The sequence below is a fragment of the Toxotes jaculatrix genome, chromosome 12 (assembly GCF_017976425.1).
Source record: "Toxotes jaculatrix isolate fToxJac2 chromosome 12, fToxJac2.pri, whole genome shotgun sequence".
In the NCBI taxonomy this organism is placed as follows: Eukaryota; Metazoa; Chordata; class Actinopteri; family Toxotidae; genus Toxotes; species Toxotes jaculatrix.
Genome location: NC_054405.1, coordinates 4,961,178 through 4,984,002, shown reverse-complemented (window position 1 = coordinate 4,984,002; position 22,825 = coordinate 4,961,178). Strand labels below are relative to the sequence as shown.

The following is a 22,825-nucleotide window of genomic DNA, read 5'->3' as shown; positions in this document are numbered from 1 at the left end:
TTTGGCCGATTTTGACGCCATACTATACTATGACGTTTTTTGGCACATTTTGAGGTCATACTAAAGTATGACTTTTTTTGGCCGATTTTGACGCCATACTATACTATGACGTTTTTTGGCACATTTTGAGGTCATACTAAAGTATGACTTTTTTTGGCCGATTTTGACGCCATACTATACTATGACGGTTTTTGGCACATTTTGAGGTCATACTAAAGTATGACTTTTTTTGGCCGATTTTGACGCCATACTATACTATGACGTTTTTTATGACATTTTGAGGTCATACTAAAGTATGACTTTTTTTGGCCGATTTTGACGCCATACTATACTATGACGTTTTTTATGACATTTTGAGGTCATACTAAAGTATGACTTTTTTTGGCCGATTTTGACGCCATACTATACTATGACGTTTTTTGGCACATTTTGAGGTCATACTAAAGTATGACTTTTTTTGGCCGATTTTGACGCCATACTATACTATGACGTTTTTTGGCACATTTTGAGGTCATACTAAAGTATGACTTTTTTTTGGCCGATTTTGACGCCATACTATACTATGACCTTTTTTGGCACATTTTGAGGTCATACTAAAGTATGACTTTTTTTGGCCGATTTTGACGCCATACTATACTATGACGTTTTTTGGCACATTTTGAGGTCATACTAAAGTATGACTTTTTTTGGCCGATTTTGACGCCATACTATACTATGACTTTTTTATGAAATTTTGAGGTCATACTAAAGTATGACTTTTTTTGGCCGATTTTGACGCCATACTATACTATGACGTTTTTTGGCACATTTTGAGGTCATACTAAAGTATGACTTTTTTTGGCCGATTTTGACGCCATACTATACTATGACATTTTTTATGACATTTTGAGGTCATACTAAAGTATGACTTTTTTTGCCTATTTTGACGCCATACTATACTATGACGTTTTTTATGACATTTTGAGGTCATACTAAAGTATGACTGTTTTTGGCCGATTTTGACGCCATACTATACTATGACGTTTTTTGGCACATTTTGAGGTCATACTAAAGTATGACTTTTTTTGGCCGATTTTGACGCCATACTAAACTATGACGTTTTTTATGACATTTTGAGGTCATACTAAAGTATGACTTTTTTTGGCCGATTTTGACGCCATACTATACTATGACGTTTTTTGGCACATTTTGAGGTCATACTAAAGTATGACTTTTTTTGGCCGATTTTGACGCCATACTATACTATGATGTTTTTTATGACATTTTGAGGTCATACTAAAGTATGACTTTTTTTGGCCGATTTTGACGCCATACTATACTATGACGTTTTTTATGACATTTTGAGGTCATACTAAAGTATGACTGTTTTTGGCCGATTTTGACGCCATACTATACTATGACGTTTTCTGGCACATTTTGAGGTCATACTAAAGTATGACTTTTTTTGGTCGATTTTGACGTGTTTTGGCACATTTTGTGGTCATACTAAAGTATGACTTTTTTTGGCCGATTTTGACGCCATACTATACTATGACTTTTTTATGAAATTTTGAGGTCATACTAAAGTATGACTTTTTTTGGCCGATTTTGACGCCATACTATACTATGACGTTTTTTATGACATTTTGAGGTCATACTAAAGTATGACTTTTTTTGGCCGATTTTGACGCCATACTATACTATGACTTTTTTTTTATCAAATTTTGAGGTCATACTAAAGTATGACTGTTTTTGGCCGATTTTGACGCCATACTATACTATGACGTTTTTTATGACATTTTGAGGTCATACTAAAGTATGACTTTTTTTGGCCGATTTTGACGCCATACTATACTATGACGTTTTTTGGCACATTTTGAGGTCATACTAAAGTATGACTTTTTTTGGCCGATTTTGACGCCATACTATACTATGACGTTTTTTATGACATTTTGAGGTCATACCAAAGTATGACTTTTTTTGGCCGATTTTGACGCCATACTATACTATGACGTTTTTTGGCACATTTTGAGGTCATACCAAAGTATGACTTTTTTTGGCCGATTTTGACGCCATACTATACTATGACGTTTTTTGGCACATTTTGAGGTCATACTAAAGTATGACTTTTTTTGGCCGATTTTGACGCCATACTATACTATGACGTTTTTTATGACATTTTGAGGTCATACTAAAGTATGACTCTTTTTGGCCGATTTTGACGCCATACTATAATATGACGTTTTTTATGACATTTTGAGGTCATACTAAAGTATGACTGTTTTTGGCCAATTTTGACGCCATACTATACTATGACGTTTTTTGGCACATTTTGAGGTCATACTAAAGTATGACTTTTTTTGGCCGATTTTGACGCCATACTATACTATGACGTTTTTTGGCACATTTTGAGGTCATACTAAAGTATGACTTTTTTTGGCCGATTTTGACGCCATACTATACTATGACATTTTTTATGACATTTTGAGGTCATACTAAAGTATGACTTTTTTTGCCGATTTTGACGCCATACTATACTATGACGTTTTTTATGACATTTTGAGGTCATACTAAAGTATGACTGTTTTTGGCCGATTTTGACGCCATACTATACTATGACGTTTTTTATGACATTTTGAGGTCATACTAAAGTATGACTTTTTTTGGCCGATTTTGACGCCATACTATACTATGACGTTTTTTATGACATTTTGAGGTCATACTAAAGTATGACTTTTTTTGGCCGATTTTGACGCCATACTATACTATGACGTTTTTTATGACATTTTGAGGTCATACTAAAGTATGACTTTTTTTGGCCGATTTTGACGCCATACTATATTATGACCATTTATATAACATTTTGAGGCCGTTCTAAAGTAGGACTTTTTTTGGCCCATTTTGACCCCTTACTATACTATGACCATTTTTATGACATTTTGAGGCCCTTCTAAAGTATGACTTTTTTTGGCACATTTTGATGCCTTACTATACTATGACCATTTTTATGACATTTTGAGGCCGTTCTAAAGTATGACTTTTTTTGGCCCATCTTGATGCCTTACTATACTATGACCATTTTTATGACATTTTGAGGCCAAAATAAAGTATGACTTTTTTTCGCCCACTTTGACACCTTACTATACTATGACCATTTTAATTATGTTTTAAGGCCGTTGTAAACTGACTTTTTTTGGCCCATTTTGACGCCTTGCTATACTATGACCATTTTTATGACATTTTGAGGCCCAAATAAAGTATGACTTTTTTTCACCCACTTTGACACATTACTATACTATGACCATTTTAATTATGTTTTAAGGCCGTTGTAAACTGACTTTTTTTGGCCCATTTTGACGCCTTACTATACTATGACCATTTTTATGACATTTTGAGGCCAAAATAAAGTATGACTTTTTTTCGCCCACTTTGACACCTTACTATACTATGACCATTTTAATTATGTTTTAAGGCCGTTGTAAACTGACTTTTTTTGGCCCATTTTGACGCCTTGCTATACTATGACCATTTTTATGACATTTTGAGGCCGTTCTAAAGTATGACTTTTTTGGGCCCATTTTGACGCCTTACTATACTATGACCATTTTAATCACATTTTTTGGCATATTTTGAAGCCTTACTATACTCTGACATTTTTTGGCATATTTTGAAGCCTTACTATACTCTGACATTTTTTGGCGTATTTTGAGGCCATACCAAAGTACGACTTTTTTTTGGCCTATTTTGAAGCCTTACAACAACAACAAAAATCATTGATTTGGTCTGTTTAAACAAATGAAAAGAGTTTTTAAAACTCTACCAAGTCTAAGTGGTACATCTAAGTTTAAAGCCTTAGAATCTGGCATCCACACAGCACAGCCTGCACTGTTTCATCACCATTTTAACAATTTGTCTAAAAATTAACCTAAAACTCAAATTATTACAACTACCTTTAGGCTCTGGCAGTCCTCACAGATGATTCTAAACAAAGAAAAGTCCATACCTAAGGTTGAAATGTTAATCTAAAGTTTGTACATTGCAAAATAAGCACAGCCAACAAGCAGACAACTGCCACTGGGTACAAATCAAGCCTTTAATTTGCAAACACCCTCCACAACCCCAGATGCAATTCTTCCTCTTCATGGCCCAGGACACACACAAACTGCCTCTGACCCGACACTTCCTGAATTGAAAACAGAAACGGAGACAGTGAGACACAAATGAACCCTTCAAGGTAAAACAAAAAAAAAAAAAAAAAAAAAAAAACCAACATGCTTGCTCTCTCTCGTGATCCTCTTGATCAGCTGCTCCATCCTGCACATCCATGCACAAAGAAACTAAACATGAGCACCAGGAAGAAAGAAAAAGTCTAACCTTGCATTTTTAAACATTTTGCAAAACCTCTAGATGCAGCAGGAGGCCTACCTGAGCTCCACAGTCAATCTTCATCAACCTGCTAAACACAGACTCACACCTACAGGCCCAAGTGCAGCACCTAAACACCTAGCCACACAGCTCCATCAACAATATACAACTATTGACAGCCTCTACATCAAGAGCCAACTACATCTAACACACACTAAACCTGCACTGACAAATAACCACAATTAAGCCTGACAACACTCAGCTACACACTTCAGCCCGCACTTCCAACACTATCTGCCCATAGGCTTCCACTTATACACAGTTGTGTACAGATCACATGTATGCTGCCACCTACAGACAACACTGACAACCACAAACACTCTAAAACTACACCGACCCCAATGCTTTTCACACGTACTGAATCCATCCACAACTAAGCCTTGACAATACTCTGCCAGACCCAAACTCCAATGCACCTGTATACAGAACAAAGACCATCTAAACTGAGTTGAAGACAAGCCTGAATTTCCAACTCTCGCACGCTAAGACACACAGAAATTAATGCATGCATATCTATAGAAACACTGATAAACATGCTTGCTCTCACCTTGTTTCTCGTGGTCCTCTGGATCACCTCCTCCATCCTGCACAGGACAAACACACTCTACATCAGATACAAGTACAATCAATCAAACCTATTTTAAACATTGTGCTACACTTCCACACTCAGCAGGGGACGTACCTGAGCTCCACCCTGGATATGGCCTCATCCAAGCCAGAGCCCCACTCAGCCACATACAACTGGAAAGAGAGACACAATGATGTGTAAAAACACTGAACATTTGTCACTATCACATCTCTGTTTAAACTCAGCATGGCGTCCACACACCACAGCCTAAAATTCACAGTGCCAAACTCTTACATGTGGTCATACCAAACAAGTCAGACATATAAAGCCAACTATTACATACACATCTACTTTAATTTAATTCATGTCTGAAGTCAAAGTGGTACAGCTAACGGTTATCCATAGGTCTTACTATTGCATCCAGACTCTTACACTATGGCACCCAGATACCACAGGCCAACAGCCAAAGCATACAGCTCTCTAACATAGGTTTGGTCTGTTTAAACCAAGAGCTTGTAAAACTCAAAACAAGTCTAAGTGGTACATCCAACATATCAGTTTAAATCCTGAGAATCTGGCATCCACACAGCACAGCCTGCGCTGTTTCATCTGCATATTAACTAGTTGTCTAAAAAAATTTGTTACCTACAACTCAAAATATTACAACTACTTTTACACTCACTCACAGATGACTCTAGCCATTTAAACAAAGAATTAACTAAAAGTCCTAAACCTAGGGTTGAAATGTTAACCTAAAGTGTGGAGCCAGTCAGTTTAAACATGGCACATTCTCCAAACTCCATGCAGCCTTGAAATCAGTAGTTTGTACATCACAAAATAACCGACAACAGACAACTGCCACTGGGTAAAAATCAAGCATTTATTTGCAAACACACCCTCCACAACCCCAACAGGAGACAAAGCTCTATACAATTCTTCCCCTTCATGGCCAAGGACACACACCAACTGCCTCTGATCCAACACTTCCTGAATTGAAGACAGAAATGGAGACAGTAAGAAATAAATGAACCGTCAAATGTAAAAAAAACCAAAAGGACACCTAGCCACACAGCTCCATCAACAACATACAGCTATTGACAGCCTCTACATCTAACACACACACACACACACACACACACACACACACAAAACCTACACTGACAAATAACCATAACTAAGCCTGACAACACTCAGCTACACACTTCACTTCACACAGTTCACTTCCAACACTTTCTACCCACATGCTTCCACATACACACAGTTGTGCCCGGATCACAACTGCATGCTTTTACCTACAGACAATACTGACAGAACCATAAACACTCTAAACCTACACTAACCCCAATGCTTTTCACACACACTGAATCCATCCAAAACTAAGCCTTGACAACTCAGCCAGACCCAAACTCCAATGCACCTGGATACAGAACAAATCCCATCTAAACTGAGCTAAACACACCTGCACTTCCAACTCTTGCATGCTCAGACACACACATGCAAAGAAAGAAATGAATGCATGCATGTGTAGAAACAGGCATCGTCTCACCTGGTCTCTCATGGCCCTCCAAATAAGCTCTGCCATCCTGCAAGAGAAACACAAACAGGAAGCATCAGCACACAAACCACCTGTGAAATGGCCCTTGATTTATTTTTTTTAATCCACTTACCACAAAGAGCTCTGACAACACACAAAAGCTGCAGTGTGTCCCTCACTCCCACAGGATGGCGCTCTATCCTCACCGGCAGCACCTTCACTGGCTCCACCCCACATACACCTACAACACTAACACACACTCTCGCGCACACGCACACAGAGTGTATAAATTGGTGCACGCATAAGTGTAGAGAGACTACAATGTGGCTCTTGCTCACCTGGTCTCAAATAGTCCTCACTTAACTCCTCCCCCTTGATGAAAAACACAAACACACTGGTTTTGGATACTAATCAAGTCAGTGGTTGAACTTGTAATATTTTGCTTCACTTCCAGCTACAGCAGGGGCTTTACCTGAGCTCCATACTGCCCATGGTCTCAATGTTTGATCGCCACTCAGCCAGAAGCAGCTGCACACAAACAAGGAGACATTAATGCATGCATAAGTTTTATTCTACATCAAGAACCAACTATGACTCACACACACCCCAGTTGCCATCCATATAGTGACAAAGACCCACAACTAAAGCCTGACAATACTAAACTACACAATACAGCCTGTGCTTCCAACACTACCTTCTGATGGGCTTCCACACATTGTGTCCAGATCTGCTGCATAATGTGTTTCCACATATTGATGCACTGATGCAACAGCCTAGAAATGGCAAACACACACTCCAAACCTAGTTGGACCCCAGTGCCCCCCAGAACTGATCTAAGCCCCATCTAAAGTGCATTAAAGACAAAAGCAGACACATCCTTCTTTCTGATTTTAATAGACACATTCTCACACTCAGACATGGATTCATGCGTGCGTACTGGTAGAAACACTGCACAATGTGGCCTTCATGCACCTGGTTTTAAAGGGTCCTCTGAATCAGCTCCACCTACCTGCAGCAAAAAATAAATAAAATTTTAAATAAATAAATAAAAAGACTTTGGATACTAAACTGGTCAAAACTCAATTTTTTTTTTTTTTAATCATCCAAGCTGGCACCCCACTCAGCCAGATGCAGCCACCTGCTGGACACAAAGGAACACAAAAAAAACCCCCCAAAAAACAAACAAGATACAACTGAATCCTTCAATGCAGAAACAGTGAGCAATACTGGCTAAAATGCATCTTCTCATGGTCCTCTTGAGCAGCTCCTTCATTCTGCACATCCAGTGATGTTATGCTGGACACAGTATCCATCTTTTGAAGCAGAAGAATTGAGACAGTGGTTCCATCCCTGCTTCAGCAGGCCTACAGTCACATGACCACTGTGATTGATGAGTCCTTGAGGTTTTTTCCCCCCAGGTCTTCCACTCAGATGCAGTACACACGGTTGCTGGGGAGTGTACACAAATGAATCCTTCAGTGTAGAAACATTGAGCAGTATTGGCCAACATGCATCCTCTTGGTTCTCTGGATCAGCAGCTCCTCCATCCTGCACGACACAAAGAAATAGTCAACGTTAGCCATAGGTACTAGGCTAGTCAAACTCTGGAAGTTAAAAAAATCTTACAATTCAACATGCAGCAAGGGGACTACCTGTGCTTATGCGCTTTCTCTTACTCTCTGATGATGCTCTGGAGCAGCTCATCCTTCCTGCAGAGAAGGAAGGGATAGGGGATCTCTCTCACTCACACACACTTAAGTGTAGAGGCGATGAGCGAAGCCAAGCGTGGTGCATTCTCCCAAACTGTCTCAGCTACTCTGCTGAATCCCTTCAACCGTCCTGCAGAAACCCAGCACATAAAGCATGTTAGCCTCTGGTCACAAATCAACTCAAGCTTTGCATTTTAAACATTCCACAAATCTTGAACATCCAATCAGGTGATCTATACGAATCACCTGATTAGTTCGGTTTGTCATGTGAATCACGTGGCGGGATCAAGTGCGTTCAGAGATAGGATAGCTCTATATAGTGGCAGTCATTTGAATTTTTGTTTGCAGAGTAGGTTGGTTTGTTGCGGTTGTTAGATGTTTTGAGAGTTAGTTGTGTTGATAGCATATTTTTGGAGAATCAGTGTAGATAGAGCAATAGATATATACTGTATAAATTAGATAGATACCCAAGTCTCTATCAAGTAGCCAAGCATTTTCTGTGTACCCCAGCCTCATCTGTGCCATGTGAAGGGGTTTTTTGCCCCAAGGCTGGGGAAATAGTTTGTAAAAGAAGATATCAATTGAGTCTTAATCAAAACTTAAACAGTTACACAAGCACACCCACTGCCCTGTTCTTCAACCACACCCTCTTCACCGATGTACACATAAACCTCTTCACCAACTAAGCCCAAACCATACCATGATATAATCTGTATTTGCACCAGTACCATGTGAAAATTACATCGGTCTGTATTTGTAGAACACATCTCAGGAATGTACCAGCACCATTCCAATGCTCCACAACACAAAATATAATTGTCACAATTGCAACAATTGCAACAATGTAACGTGGGTTCGATTCCCATCAGAGCTGCGTGCTATTTAGCATTTATCATGAATTAGACATTTGGAACGAGATCTGAACACCAAATATTAAACATTTTTTAAGCAAAGAACTATTTAGAATTGTTTTAGGATAGCTTACAATTCATAACAAAATCAGGCCACATATATAGCTGTTTCCTACAACAATCAGACGTGTCAAATAATATAGCCTACGTATTTAATACATACATTTAATATTTGTATTTTATTCTGTCAGCTTGAAACCATACAAACATAAGTGCAGTCGAACAAATCCCAAACAATCCATGAACCAGTAAATGACACATCTTGATTGCACTTCACTTTATTGACCACTAGATGTCCTACTCGAACACTGTGTCATTGAAGCCTTGGGTAATGAACCATTTGTTTAAATCAGGTGACGAAGTTTCAACAAAGCCTCGATCAGTCATCACTACCTCTGTCTACAGGTAACGACTTCAGTTCAATCCACTTACCAGAAAAAGAGCTTGGACAAAGCAGAACCTTTCCGCGGCATCCCGTATTCCACTGGAGACTCGAGCCAACGTTACCCCGACGCCTTATAAGCCGCACCTAACATAAAATTTTGCCCTGCTATTGGCTGAGCCCTCTCCTCCCCGGTCACATGCGTTTGATTAGCGCATGGGCAACAGGTGCGACTGATTTTTGGCGCGGCTCAAACTGGACTCTGATTGGACGGGACTCATGGGTGAAGTGGTAGGAGGGACCTGCGGTGACTGCCCTCATAAAGCAGCAGTAACGTCTGAATCCGGGTCCAACACAGAACAGGTGTTTGAAATGATCACAAATTGCCAGGGGTTCACTTTCAGTCTGACTCCATGGCTTTATGCATTAAAGACTTCAATCAGAATCAGTTTTATTGGCCAAATTTATGCATACAAACAAGGAATTTGACTTTGGTTTTCCTTTGCTCTCAGGCACTACAGAGCAACAACACAACCAACAGTCAGTCTGAATATGGATACTGCAAACACTATATATATATATATATATATATATATATATATATATATATATATATATATATATATATATATATATATATATATATATATATATATATATCAGTGACTATATATATATATATATATATATATATATGTCATATAAGGTGTGTTCAAAAGCAAAGTCAACCAGTGACTCTGCTGTTAATTGTCTTCCAACATGGTTATTATAACCATGTTACAATATGAAGTTTACCAAAAGTTCCCGACTTCTAACGGGCCACAGTGAATTTCTTTCAAAGGTGTGTATCACCTGTGGCCTTCCCATCACAATTACTCAGCAAAATCTCCAGTTATGTTTTTGTTCCACACATACACACAGAGTGAGCTCACTTGATTTCACTTTTATTAGTGTTTAAGGTTGATGAGGCATGTCTTATTGTTGTAAGTGTGGTGGAAAAATGCTTTCTTCCGGATGAGAAGTGAAATAAAATTCTTTAGATAGTAACTGTCACACTAAAGTATATTCCAATTTGTCATATGATCAGTGACTACATTTCTTTGGGTTTAAGTAGACACATCATTAGCTGATATATGTGAAAATATGCATTTAGCTGTTTTTGTAGGACACAGACATCGTTAGGTTGATAGCAAGCTGGGGGAAAAATTCAAAACCTTAACATCGACATCATCATCATAAAAACGAGGAATCCAATCAATAAATAAATCAGTTGGGTTTTCAACATCTGACAGAAGACGATTCTCAGCCAGAGAGGCTATCTGGTGTATGATTGACATATCAATAGACCTTACAGTCAGACTTCTAATGCAGGGAATAATACAACATCCAATCACACTGAACACGCTTGCACCAATAAGGATACCAGTGATTCCTTGCAGTAGTGATGAATGGGCATAAAATTGCATCTGTAGCACGACAAGATTCATACCTCAACTATGGCTTTCGCCAACTCCAACTCCAAATGCGTGTCGGGCAGTCCCATTTAACTGCAGCACAAAATTTTCTGATATTTCTTGCAGAAAATCCTCTTCTGGCCCAGCTTTCTTGTTGAATTTGTGCAGCGATTTCAATGATAACATCCGGTCTCTGGACACGAGAAAACGGTCCTTTTTCATTTCTGCCTCTTCGTGATTTTGTATTTTGTTACGCTAAGCAGAAAAAAAATCTAAGTAATTTTTAAATTTCGAGGATTCCCTTCAGGTCCACAAAAAAGTAAAATGCCTCGTATTTCAGTTTTGGATTTTAAAACAAAAATCAAATAAGCACTCTTTTTTAATTTGTTTAATGTCAGTGTTTGAAGGAAAATTAAAATACCAAAAGATACACTGACCTATTTCACAGACTGATTTTGCTGTGCGTGTCTTCTGTGTAGAATAAACAACTTATTTCGAGAAAAAAACAAAACGATTTTTCTTTATCTATAAAATAGAAGTAAAAATATTTGGAGACATGCATGCAGCCAACACATAATTCAAACAATAGAGACACAATTATACAGTATGGTCCAAAGGTAAAACGCAAGTACTTGTGCTAGTACAGTATTATTGGATGTGTTGCTAATAACTAAATACTACAGAATTCAGATATTAAGCTGAATATCTAAGTAAAAAAATGTGTTTTCTGCCATGTATTTTAACAGCACTGATCCATCCAGCACTTCTGAATACAAACCATAATACTGACAGTAATGCAGTGCAGGTCTGAATGCATGTCATTACAAGATTACAATTCACAACCAGTGTATATGGACGCGAGCTCTGATTCAGGCCTTCTCCTAATGCAGATATGTGGGAATGTCTGTGTGACTGTTTGATCCACAAAACTACTGCTGCTTCTCTTTGTAACAACTGGCAAACCAGTGGTGGTTTTTTTTCCCCATGGATGGAATCAAATGTTTCTCTGTCAAGAAAGGATGAGACATACAATACAAACCATTTCTGAAGATGTGAACACTGGTTAAATCAGTATTCACATAATTGTTATTGTTAACTTTATTTAAAAACCAAAAACAGAGGTCCACATTTAAATGTTATTTCAGGGTGGTGGGGAATTACTTAAATCTAATGTTGTGAACATACAAAATAAACAATTGAAAAAAGTGATAAAAGTAAAATAAATCATACAAAACCATAGTTAAAGCAACATTTTCTCAAGCACACAAATCCTAGTCTTTGTCAATACTGATTTAAAGTTTAATGGGACATAACAAAAGAACGGCGGAGTACTATGCAAAGACACGAAACATTACAAATAGCTTGAGGGGAGAATAGTTAGTTGGCATGGTGTGTGGTTGAGAAACACAGCTTCAGTGTGTAAGGGTAAGGCCCACCTGTAAGAGATAAGACAAAAGATGCACATTGTAAAGGTAAAAGGTAACAGACATTTTGAAGGCTTTAAAATGTACAGTATTATAGTAAAAGCTAAATGGCCAAACTTTAAAAACCACACTGGTATCTTACTATAACAAGATGAGTGCTTACTAGGGTTTTTCATCTGGTAATGGTTCATCATAGCTAGGGCTTCCATGGCATCATTAATGGATTCCCACTCCAACAGGCCAGATGAACTTCGCTCACCTTTTGAACCACACAAGACAACTGATTAGATTACCATAAAAGGTAATACTGAACTGTGTTAATGCATTAAACTACACAGAGGATTTAGATCACTCGCTAATATACCTGAAAAAGGCACCTGAAGCCTCATCAAAATAACAATACCCACATATAATTTAAAATATATAATCAGAAACCAGCGGGACTGTACTGGATGAAATGCAACTTAAATCAAATTCAAGTACACTGAGAAACATAACCTTGAAGCAGTAGACTATTTATGCAATGCTTTGTTGGCAAATGACATCATGTTTCATATAAAGCAGAAACTGTAAGACATCTGTACAGATCCATACAGACTAGCCAAACAATTATCCTCATCCCTGTCTGGAAAATGTGTAGAAATATTTTGGTTGAGCATTTTGCATTCTCAGATCTATCTTCCCACTCATTACTAGACTTTTTTCAAATCTAGAGGATTCATCGGAATCATTAATACCATTCATGACAAAATCAAGTTAGACAAAACCAGTTTACACTAGTGGCTGGGCTGTGACTTATTACTCACTCTTTCCAGTGAAAAGTTTCACACTTGCGGGGCTTTTAATTCCCAGTTCATCGCAGACCTAGAGGGGGAGACCAGTTTCAGTGAAAATTTGTTGAGTTTGTGGAAAATCTAAACTTTCACAGACAAGACACTGGAGGCTTCCTTTACCTGGTTGAAGATCTCTACAGATATGTCAGGCTGTGCGTTAAAGAAGTGGAGGACATTACTGGGGTGCTGGATTCTGTTTTTGGCTGCCTGCTCTGGAGAGGTGAAGCGGTTGTTGCGGGAACCGTGGAAATCTTTGAAGCTGCTGGTGTTGTCCTCTAACTGGTAACACTGTCCTGGCACGATAGCCTGTTGCTTGGACACACTGCCAAGGAAAGACAGCCAGAGGTCATACATCTGTATATCTAGCTCTGCACTCTGCATCATCTTTGTTTCTGAAGTTGTTGGGTTTTTTTTTTTTTGGTATTTTTTAAAACAGATTGTGTTAATGTAAAGTAATGGTTTCCGCAGGTCTTCTTACCAAACGTTGAGCTTCTGTCCAAACAGGAAGTTATTGTTGAGGTGAGAGATGGCTCTGTCCACAGAGTAGCAGTCTCCCATCTCCACCATTGCTGCCCCAGGCTTACTCTTCATAAACTTAACCTGAGGAAGAGAAGCATGCAACTGACTACACACCAACGAGATCAGATAAAATTGTTGATGAAAAACTGTTAGAGGCATCAACTTCTGTCATCACTTCAGTAAGCACTTCAACTTCAGTAATGATGATCGATTAAATAAATTGGTAAAGTTTTACTTCTTTGAAAGTAAAGGCAGATAAAGCATCCATGTTTGGTGTCTAATAGTGTTTGATTAGAGTCATTTCACTCACCCTTTCTACGTTGCCATAGAGGCAGAAGATGTTGAAGACCTTGTCAGCATTGATCTTAGAGGGCTCAAGGCCATATACCATAAGAACTGGGGAATCAGCGTGAGGACCATACTCAGGAGGTGGTGGTCCGTATCCAGGGCCATAGCGCTGGCTACCCCGACCACGCCCACCCATCCCTGGCCCCATGCGGTGGGGAGGAGGGGGACCGTAGCTGTCGTCATTGTAACCATGATAACCTCCTTGAGGGCCACCTTAATTAGAAGAAAGGAAAAGGATCTGAGGTACAGGTACAGTATTGGGATGTGATCCATTATTCTTAAGGTAAGACCACTTTCTGAACTGAACATTTACCATAATCAGGTGGGTGGTCTCCCAGAAGAGCAGGCTGCCTCTGGCGTTTGTTGGGATTGGCATTGGGATCTAAAATGGCAAAACGGAAGTTGCTTATCAAACTGTTAAATTACACAAGCTAGCATGTGCTAAGAGGCAAGGATGTGATAGACATGCAAGAGAGGGTCCTGACATCTTAAGTGTTTAAAAAGTCTGCAGGCTCTATTCTGCTAATCTACTATGTGACATAATGGAGATTTTTAACAGTGACTTTGAAAGAAAACTTTCAAGCATTTTTTTTAAAGACCTCCTATATGTGCCATCCGAGTACAAACACACACACACACACACACCTTGGGAATTGTTCCAATTGCCTTCACCATCAGCATCTGTGCAGGTACACATATACACACGTCAAATCCAAAGTAACATTAAAAAATGATAAATCTGCCAACAGTGTATAAACACATTCTTTAAATCTTAGAAAACTATATGAAATAGAAACATTCACATAGACAAGAGATTAAAATATGTATCAATGCTATATGCAGCACCTGCGGTCTGAGCATGTTTTATTGGAAACTACGAGAACGTCACAGTTTATACAAACCAGACAGAGATATAACATGAGAAGTGAATGGACAAAAAGCATTTGGTCTGGGTTACACTGTGAAAGGGAAAAAATTCAAACCCAACTATAGACTGAAGAGATCTGACATTATCCGCTCAGTCCATTTTGATATAAAAAAAAAAAAACAACAAAAAAAAACCTCTTGCCACAAGTTCTGTTTAACAAAAACCAGGGTGAATTGTCTGCATCAGCACCCACCTGTATTTGTAGGAGCCCTTTCTGAAACTTAGCAGATCAAGAATCTACTCTTAGCAAATAATTGTGAAAATAGCATTTAATGTTCTTACTTAAAATTGGGCAATTGTTCAATGAATATTTGATTCTGATCACAAACACTATGTACATACTTCACTGGTGACTATAATCAGCCGTGAAATAAGTTAAAAACTATGAAATATGTTAAAATAAGGCTAGAGTTTTCAGTCTGACGTCTTGGTAGTGGGGATGTTCTGCTTCATGATTACCAGTACACAATGTTTGTGAAAAGTCTGGACTGTCTATCTACACTGATTTTTAAAGAGCATCAATATGTATGAGACCACTGAAAAAAATCTGCTGCACCCTTAACTGTTGATGCATTTAGTGCCTCATCTCAGCTTGAACTACCGTTTGGAAGAAAATGAATGTTTCACAAAATAGTTTAAATACAATATTTATGATATGCATTGACAGAGCAGGCAAACACACTGTGCTATGACCACCGGGAGACTGTTTATTAACTGTCGTGAACAGTGCCATTTATCACACTGAGACAGATGGAACTAACTAAATCCATGGTGGCTTATAATTGGCTTTGAATCTCAGACTGCTATTGAATGTGTTGCACAAACCAACAGGCAATACAAGGTGAGATGACTCGTAGGACTAGTCCCCATATGGAGACTTTAAATACAAGCCCTGCTTCCACAACCAATTCTGAACGGATTTTGAATTAAAACTACAAACTGAGCAAATTCTAAAATTTCTGTTCAACACAAAGTGAACAGAAATAAAACCCTTAATTTACCTTAGTTTCATTATACCTTCACTTAAGCAAACAAAAACTCCTGTGGTTAAAGTGTGTCAGTATATTTTGTTACCACCAGATATGACAACGTGAGAACAGTACTAAAACCAAATTAAAACAAACCAAAAACAAAATCCATATTATCCATATTAACTCCTGCTCATGCTGCTGCTCCAAGACAGTAAAATCTCCACTCTCTTAGCAGTTTCACCTAGAAATTAAAGTTATGAATTTTTCGCCACAGAGGCCTCGCTCATTCCCCCACATACTAAGGTACTATAATCAGAAAGTCATAAATGTAATATAACAATACTTTTAAACAGAAAGTTTCCAGAGAATTCAGAGCTTGTCGATTAAATTACTGAAGTCTGTTGTTTGCTGATAGTGTAGTATTAAAATGATGGCTCAACAGCCAGTTGATTTTGTTTCATTATAACTTATAACTTTTAATCATTAAGTCAGATTATTCATTCATTTCTTTCAAGTACTTACAGCACCACACATGGAGCATGGGACACAGTGGGCAGGTAGGGGGCAGTCTTCAGCAAGGATGCTACCCGCCAACCTCTGACTCCAGCCTCAACTCATTCTCCCTCTTCCGTCTTTTCTTTCTTCTTTTCTTCCTTGCATCCCCACCACCAGAGAGAAAAGTACATCCACAGGTCCATGCTTGCTTCTGACTTGCTGTCGGTTTGTTTTGAAAGTTGCTATTAGAGGCTCATTTCCAGCTTACCGTCCTCTGACCACAAAGCAGGACATTTGCACCATTTGAGAGTGGGCTGTCAGTCCACAGACACACTGAGCCAAACCTGCATCACACGGGAGGCGTTAAAGGCATCACTATGGGCCAGTGCAAAAAAAGGGAAAATGAAATAACGCAGAAACAACACAAGAACAGCACAGAGAGAAGGAGGGAAATGGGGAGGAAGGCACAGGGAAAAAAACAGAACACCAGAGTCCATAAATGTAGAAAGCTTTGGGAAAGGATTTTTAATCTGTTTGCCTCTGTGCTTATATGCTTGATAGGTGTTTGATGCTTGTGTCTTCATGGGCCCCCCCGTGGATATTTCTTCTCGTGTAAAAATGGGCGTTCACGTGATGCTCACTTATTTGGGTTAATAGCTGTCAGCCACTTGCAAAGTGAAAAGGCATCTAGTGCTTGACAATAAGTCATCTGGAATATCTGCGTGACGATGTGCTGTCGTGGCGGTTCAGCTCTGTGTGTTGCCGTGGATATTCAGCTCGTTGTGTTGTCGTGTTGTGTTCGGCACAGAGCGGTAGAGACGAGCTGTATTAGCACCTGAGAAAGAGAGTGGCCTCTTTCTTGTTTACTGCCCCAGTATGTGGTGTCATCTGTTCTCTGGTCGGGCTGAGTGTGTCTGAAAACTCCTCTGTTGCTCCCTGTGGTTGTGTTATGGCAGGCACGTCCCAAGGGGTAGGGGGCGTGGCCGCAATGACCACACATCTGACTCCCGCCCTCATCATCAATGTGTTGTGTCAAGAGTGGTGACTCCTCGGGGCTCTGCAGATGTGCTGTACTTGTAAAGAGGTGGTGGTTGATGCTTATCAATCTATCATCAGTCTGTGGTGGATATGCGTGGTGTCTGTTCGCATGGCCAAGGAGTATTTCTGTCCCTCAAACTGAAAGGGTGGCTACTGTCCACCACCAAAAATAAAATGGATTCCAATGGTGGAGATAGGGGTGATGATGGACTTGGAATAAGGAAGTACTGAGTTGAGGTTGTGTTCCGATGTTTGTCGCCCCACTGTGTCCGATGTATGCCACAGAGTTGATTTACATTAGCTGTGGCTGTGGGTGCTGTTTTACTGTAGCTGTAGAAGCCACTGCATCTTTGCAGCATGTGTCTGCTGAGAAGGTTGAAGTAAGCCTGTATGAGTTTGCACAGTGAAGGACACAAGGAGTACCTCTGGTTCATAAGGCAGCAGAAACTAGAATATCAAGAAATGTCTTGACAAGGCAAGGACAAGGTGTGAAACACCTGTATGAAACTTGCGATGTACATGTTTTTGTACTGCATGTACAAAGAATTACATTTTTTCTGGGGAAAAAAGAAAAAAAATTCCTCCACACAGCTACATTAACAAAGTATTTGTCTGTAGTTAGGATTCAAAAACCAGTAAAATTTTATTTCTGACCACACAAAACCTAAAGCAAATGTGTACTATTATAAATCACGGTATCGTCTTCTCCATCAGGCTCCTAGTACATTTAATTTTAGTGAATGTACTTTCATCCAGCTGCCCTGCAATCTGATCACCTAACAGTTGGCTTACTTGCATTTAACATCATCCTGTATATTAACCTGTATGTTGGTCACAAAAGTGGCAGAGAAAAACCTCTATCCACACAATGTGCCAAGTGATATAAGCAGTTCCTCTCCTGGAGTTTCCAGGAATGCACTAATATCGTTTAATGTTATATCAAGAAAACAAATCCAATAATAATGCTGTAATCCCTACCTTTCTTTTGAGATTCACTAAATTCACTAGCGAGTCTCAAAACAATACAAATCTGCTGATGAAAATATTGATTTGAAAGCTTAACAATGTAAATACTATGACATATTTGTGATATATATTTTACATTAAAGGTCCCATGAAATGCAGAGCCTTCTTGTGCCCCATATCTTTGGTCCCATCATCAACAGTTGTCAATGGTTATATACTGATTATACCAAAATTGCAAACCCACACTCTTTTCCTTACGGTTAACTGTCCTTTTTAAGTAACTCATCATGGAGGTGAGACTGAAACATCCATACAATAAAAATGTGATCACACACTAAGACGCCATCCAACATCAGCATTAATGCTAACATCAAACACCACAGTTGTGTGTTGAATCCTTGACAACACAGTGCAGCTACTGACGGTGTTTATTCTGCTGTTTATGCTCCACCTACCCTCAAACCTAGGCCCTCTCATCATTACATCCAACCTTTGTGCAGAAATACATTTACAGCACATCAAAGCCTGGGAAACATCAACGTCATTTCATGGGACCTTTAGCCAGAGGTGTGCCTAGCGTTCTTTTAAGTCAACTCAGCTGGCTAGTGCAATGTCTAATTTAAGCTATGATAAAATCTCCACTATGTTTGAAGGAATGCCAACAGGTGTGATAGTCTGTAGTGTTTACTGGATTAGAGTAAGCAGGGATGTGAGGTTGTGCAGCTGTGGCATGCTCTACAGGGAATGTGAACCTATGTGAAGAATGGTGCGCCTGCATATGCTACCGTGACGGGTGTGTTGGGCTTTTCACATGCATGAGCCTATAACTGAGGTTGGCTGCCCCTGAGGTTGCTCCTCATGCCCTTATTTTGTGCCTGCTGTGTGGCGAGAAAATGCATGAAGACCGTGAAGGCGTCACAGGAATACTGCCTATGAGCACTGAGTTGAGCATCATGGTGAATGGTGAAGAAACCACTCATCTGTGATCAAAGGCAATACCCCCGGAGGCAGAGAACCCTGACCATCCCATACAGTGGCATGAGAGGAAAAGAGGAAGAAAAATGGGGGAGGGAAAGGTTGGAGATTGCATGTTACCTTGGCCACTCAGGTTGGGGTTTGTGTAGTCCCACGTGTCTTGATCATTCTTGAAGACATTAAGGCGTGCTGGCTGTGGATGGAATTAAATTACAAAAAAAACACAAACATCAAAACTAGCCTTCTCTCGCTAACATCAGATGTTAATTCTCCAGGTACAAAGGGAAATTAGACACTGCCATACACTCACCTTGGCATATTCAATCTTTAGAGTGCAACAGCCAGAATAGATGTCTGCCCCGTTCAGAGAGGCTTTGGCCCTCTGGGCACTTTGGACTGAATCAAATGTAGAGACGATGGGTTAAGGGGAGGTCTGATTATAAGAAGATTTTTGAGGGCCCAAACATAGTTAAACAGCAGCTTGTTATAGAATCATAGTGTATCCAAATGCAAAGGAAGGTAGTCCTTAAAAAGGATATTCAACCATTGCCTGAACACCATTCTTTCTGAAGATGACAATCCTCTGTACAGGGCCACAGTTGTTACAAATGGTGTAGAGCACATCCTGTAGAAGGACACAGACATGTTTATATAACAGTACTGATGTAGTCAACACACTATACAACAGCACACGTATCCCATTTAAAAGCTAACATGACATATCACTAAAATATACTGTTTGGTGACTGTTACTCTAATTCAAATCGCTAGATTTGTTCCTGTTTCTATAAAAAGAATTCAGTAACAACAAGGTGGAAGGGAAATTAACAAATAATAATAATAGTAAATATAAACATAATGTGACAACACCACTGCACACAAGGCTTGTTTTTATATTCACATTACCGTGGTAATAGGATAAATGGGGTTTATGATGGTGAGAAGCAGCACATTGTTGACACTCCGGGTGTCGTCTGAGTCTCCTGGCCGGGAGATCTTCTGGCTAGTGGAGTAATTGATGAAGGCAGGGTGGCCTGCAATGTAAACCTGGTTCTCTGCGGCATATGTAACAGCATTGCAGGAGCCATTCATGTCCTCATACTCCACCAGGGCCTGGCGCTTCTTGGGCATCATAACCACGTAACTGTGAATAAATATTTCAAGAAGAAAATTATAGGGCCTGTAGGCTGAATCAATGAACCACATTACATTAATAAAAGCTTCATTCACATAAATTGTTATAGGCAACTTAGCTGAAGTTCTAAATGCACTGACGTTGCCTATAACTAACATTTACATCAGGATATTCTTATCATAATAATACGTAAACAAGAAATTCCCAATGATAATAGGAAGTTAATTCACAAACAAATTTGCAGCTCTACACCCTTTAGCTCATTGTTTAAACTTTAAGTTTCACTGCACTCACCAAAGTCCCCATATAAAACAATAGGCTGCTGTTTCCCACAGACAAGCTGAGATAAGCCATGTGTGTGCTATGTGCCCAGCATGAAACAACACAGATAAGAGTTGGTAAAAAATCAACTATCTAACAGACTAAAAACCAACAAAGTCTCAAAAGGATTTGGGGAACAACCCCATAGCTAACAATTGCTGAATTCCAGCAGTGTTTTTTCACTACTGAATATAAGCTGACCATTTTCTTACATAATCGCTGAAAAAACCTGCAGCATGACAATGACACCACAGAAGACTACTGCAGGAGACATACAGGATTGTAAGGGATCATGTGTTACCTGATGGCCCCAAACTCTTGGAGGGCCTCCACCAGGTCAGCCTCCATGATACCGTCCACCAAGCCCCTGATATGCACCACCGGGGAGGGCAGTGGTTTATGAGGGTCATCGTAGCTCTCCTGAAAACACAAACGATGATGCTTGTGGGATCACAAACTACTTCCACCGATGGTGGAAAGGGGATGGAGCAGACCACCAGAGATGAGAAAACAGTAGCTCCAGTTAGTTAGTCTGATTAAATATAACGCGTTGCAGACGGTTACCAACATCACGAACGTTAACGTTAAACGCTGACCTGAAAAAAAAACGACCAATTCTTTGTGTTAATTGACACAACTTATGATGAACTACACGTTTTCTATCCATACAGCAAAAGGCAGTTACATACCGTTCCGAAGCTATTCAATTAAACCGTTATATAAAACCGTTTTAATGTATTTCTATCTAAACCTGACCAAATACCGTTAACGAGAGCCGGTTTGCTTCGTTGAACTAACCTAGCTAGTTAGCATCTTCATTTTAGCTAGCGGCGAGACAAGCACTACTTTGACAAGCTAAATTCCTCTCTTAGAAAAGCAAAACCATTTTAAGACGATAAAGCACTAACTATCAAGGTAAGAGGGAAACCCTCACCGTTGTCATTCCTCCGTCCTCGGTTTTCTGTCTTTTCGTCGCTCTGCCTCCTTCTCCGTAGTATCGGCCCGCAGCTGCAGCCATGTTGTCCTATCTGCCGGGCTAGTGCTGCATTCAAGACGTGTGGGAAAACGGAAACTATATTTGACAGATGGAAGCAACAACTGGAGTTTTTCCCCTTTTTTGTCCATAGTTGGGCATTTGAAGCTGTAAAGACGTCTTGATTTCGCCCCTCTGAAGATTCATGCTGGTCCTAAAATCACAATTTATCATGCAGATGTGACAAACATTCTAATAATTTTACATTTTCTGCACATGAATGCGTCTTATCCACTTGTAATCAAACGTTGTGATCACAGCATGGCTGTCATAATGAAATAACATTTTACTTTGATATTTCTACTAAAATGGTGACCTGACAACCACTGTGACTTATTTAGACCATAGTAGTCATACTATTTATTTTCAATGGTGGGTTATGAATGCAGTACCAGAACGTCTCACACTCCACATGTCACTGGTCATTGGTCACTTTGCCCTGTCAATCATTAATATTATCGTGTCCTTTAGGAGAGGCGGGGTGGGGTTTAAGAGTCAGTTAAATTGAACAGTGCAGGCACAGAGGATCACTCAGCACTAAGAACCTTTAACAAACCAGTGGAAGTATTAACATAACCCGGTGTGATGTTTCCCAGTATGCTGAAATGTCTTTCTTCCTTGTTGCATTACTTTAAAATTCAGAAATTTCCAGATCATAAACTCTATGGATAAATATTTTGTACATGCAAACGTTTACCCAGAAAATTAAGTTAGTACCTGTATTTATTTATTCACCGCTTTCTTTGTGTTTTTCAGATTTTAATGAGCCATTTCAGCACAATATCCCTCCCATCTGTTAGTCTCTTAATACGGTCTGGAGAAAAAACTGGTTCACCTACTGTTCAAGGTGTGTAGCTGGCCTGTGTATTTACACAAA

General features: G+C 39.4%; 1 protein-coding gene and 1 long non-coding RNA gene across 2 annotated transcripts; both read right to left on the bottom strand.

Moving 5' to 3' along the window:
* Nucleotides 1-7,994: 7,994 nt before the first annotated feature.
* On the bottom strand, nucleotides 7,995-9,635 carry LOC121191146. The gene is made up of 3 exons (XR_005895068.1): nucleotides 9,559-9,635; nucleotides 8,159-8,345; nucleotides 7,995-8,054 (listed from the first exon to the last, which is right to left on the bottom strand). It is a non-coding gene; the product is annotated as an uncharacterized LOC121191146 (long non-coding RNA).
* Nucleotides 9,636-11,511: 1,876 nt separating this feature from the next.
* hnrnpl (heterogeneous nuclear ribonucleoprotein L) lies at nucleotides 11,512-21,951 on the bottom strand. The gene is made up of 14 exons (XM_041051876.1): nucleotides 21,850-21,951; nucleotides 21,217-21,335; nucleotides 20,366-20,603; nucleotides 19,999-20,084; nucleotides 19,770-19,866; nucleotides 19,580-19,652; nucleotides 14,732-14,767; nucleotides 14,400-14,468; nucleotides 14,049-14,299; nucleotides 13,698-13,819; nucleotides 13,340-13,541; nucleotides 13,193-13,250; nucleotides 12,550-12,645; nucleotides 11,512-12,398 (listed from the first exon to the last, which is right to left on the bottom strand). The coding sequence occupies exons 1-14, from the start codon at nucleotides 21,931-21,933 to the stop codon at nucleotides 12,340-12,342; spliced, it is 1,590 nt and encodes a 529-aa protein (XP_040907810.1). The 5' UTR covers nucleotides 21,934-21,951; the 3' UTR covers nucleotides 11,512-12,339.
* Between the last annotated feature and the right edge of the window lie 874 nt (nucleotides 21,952-22,825).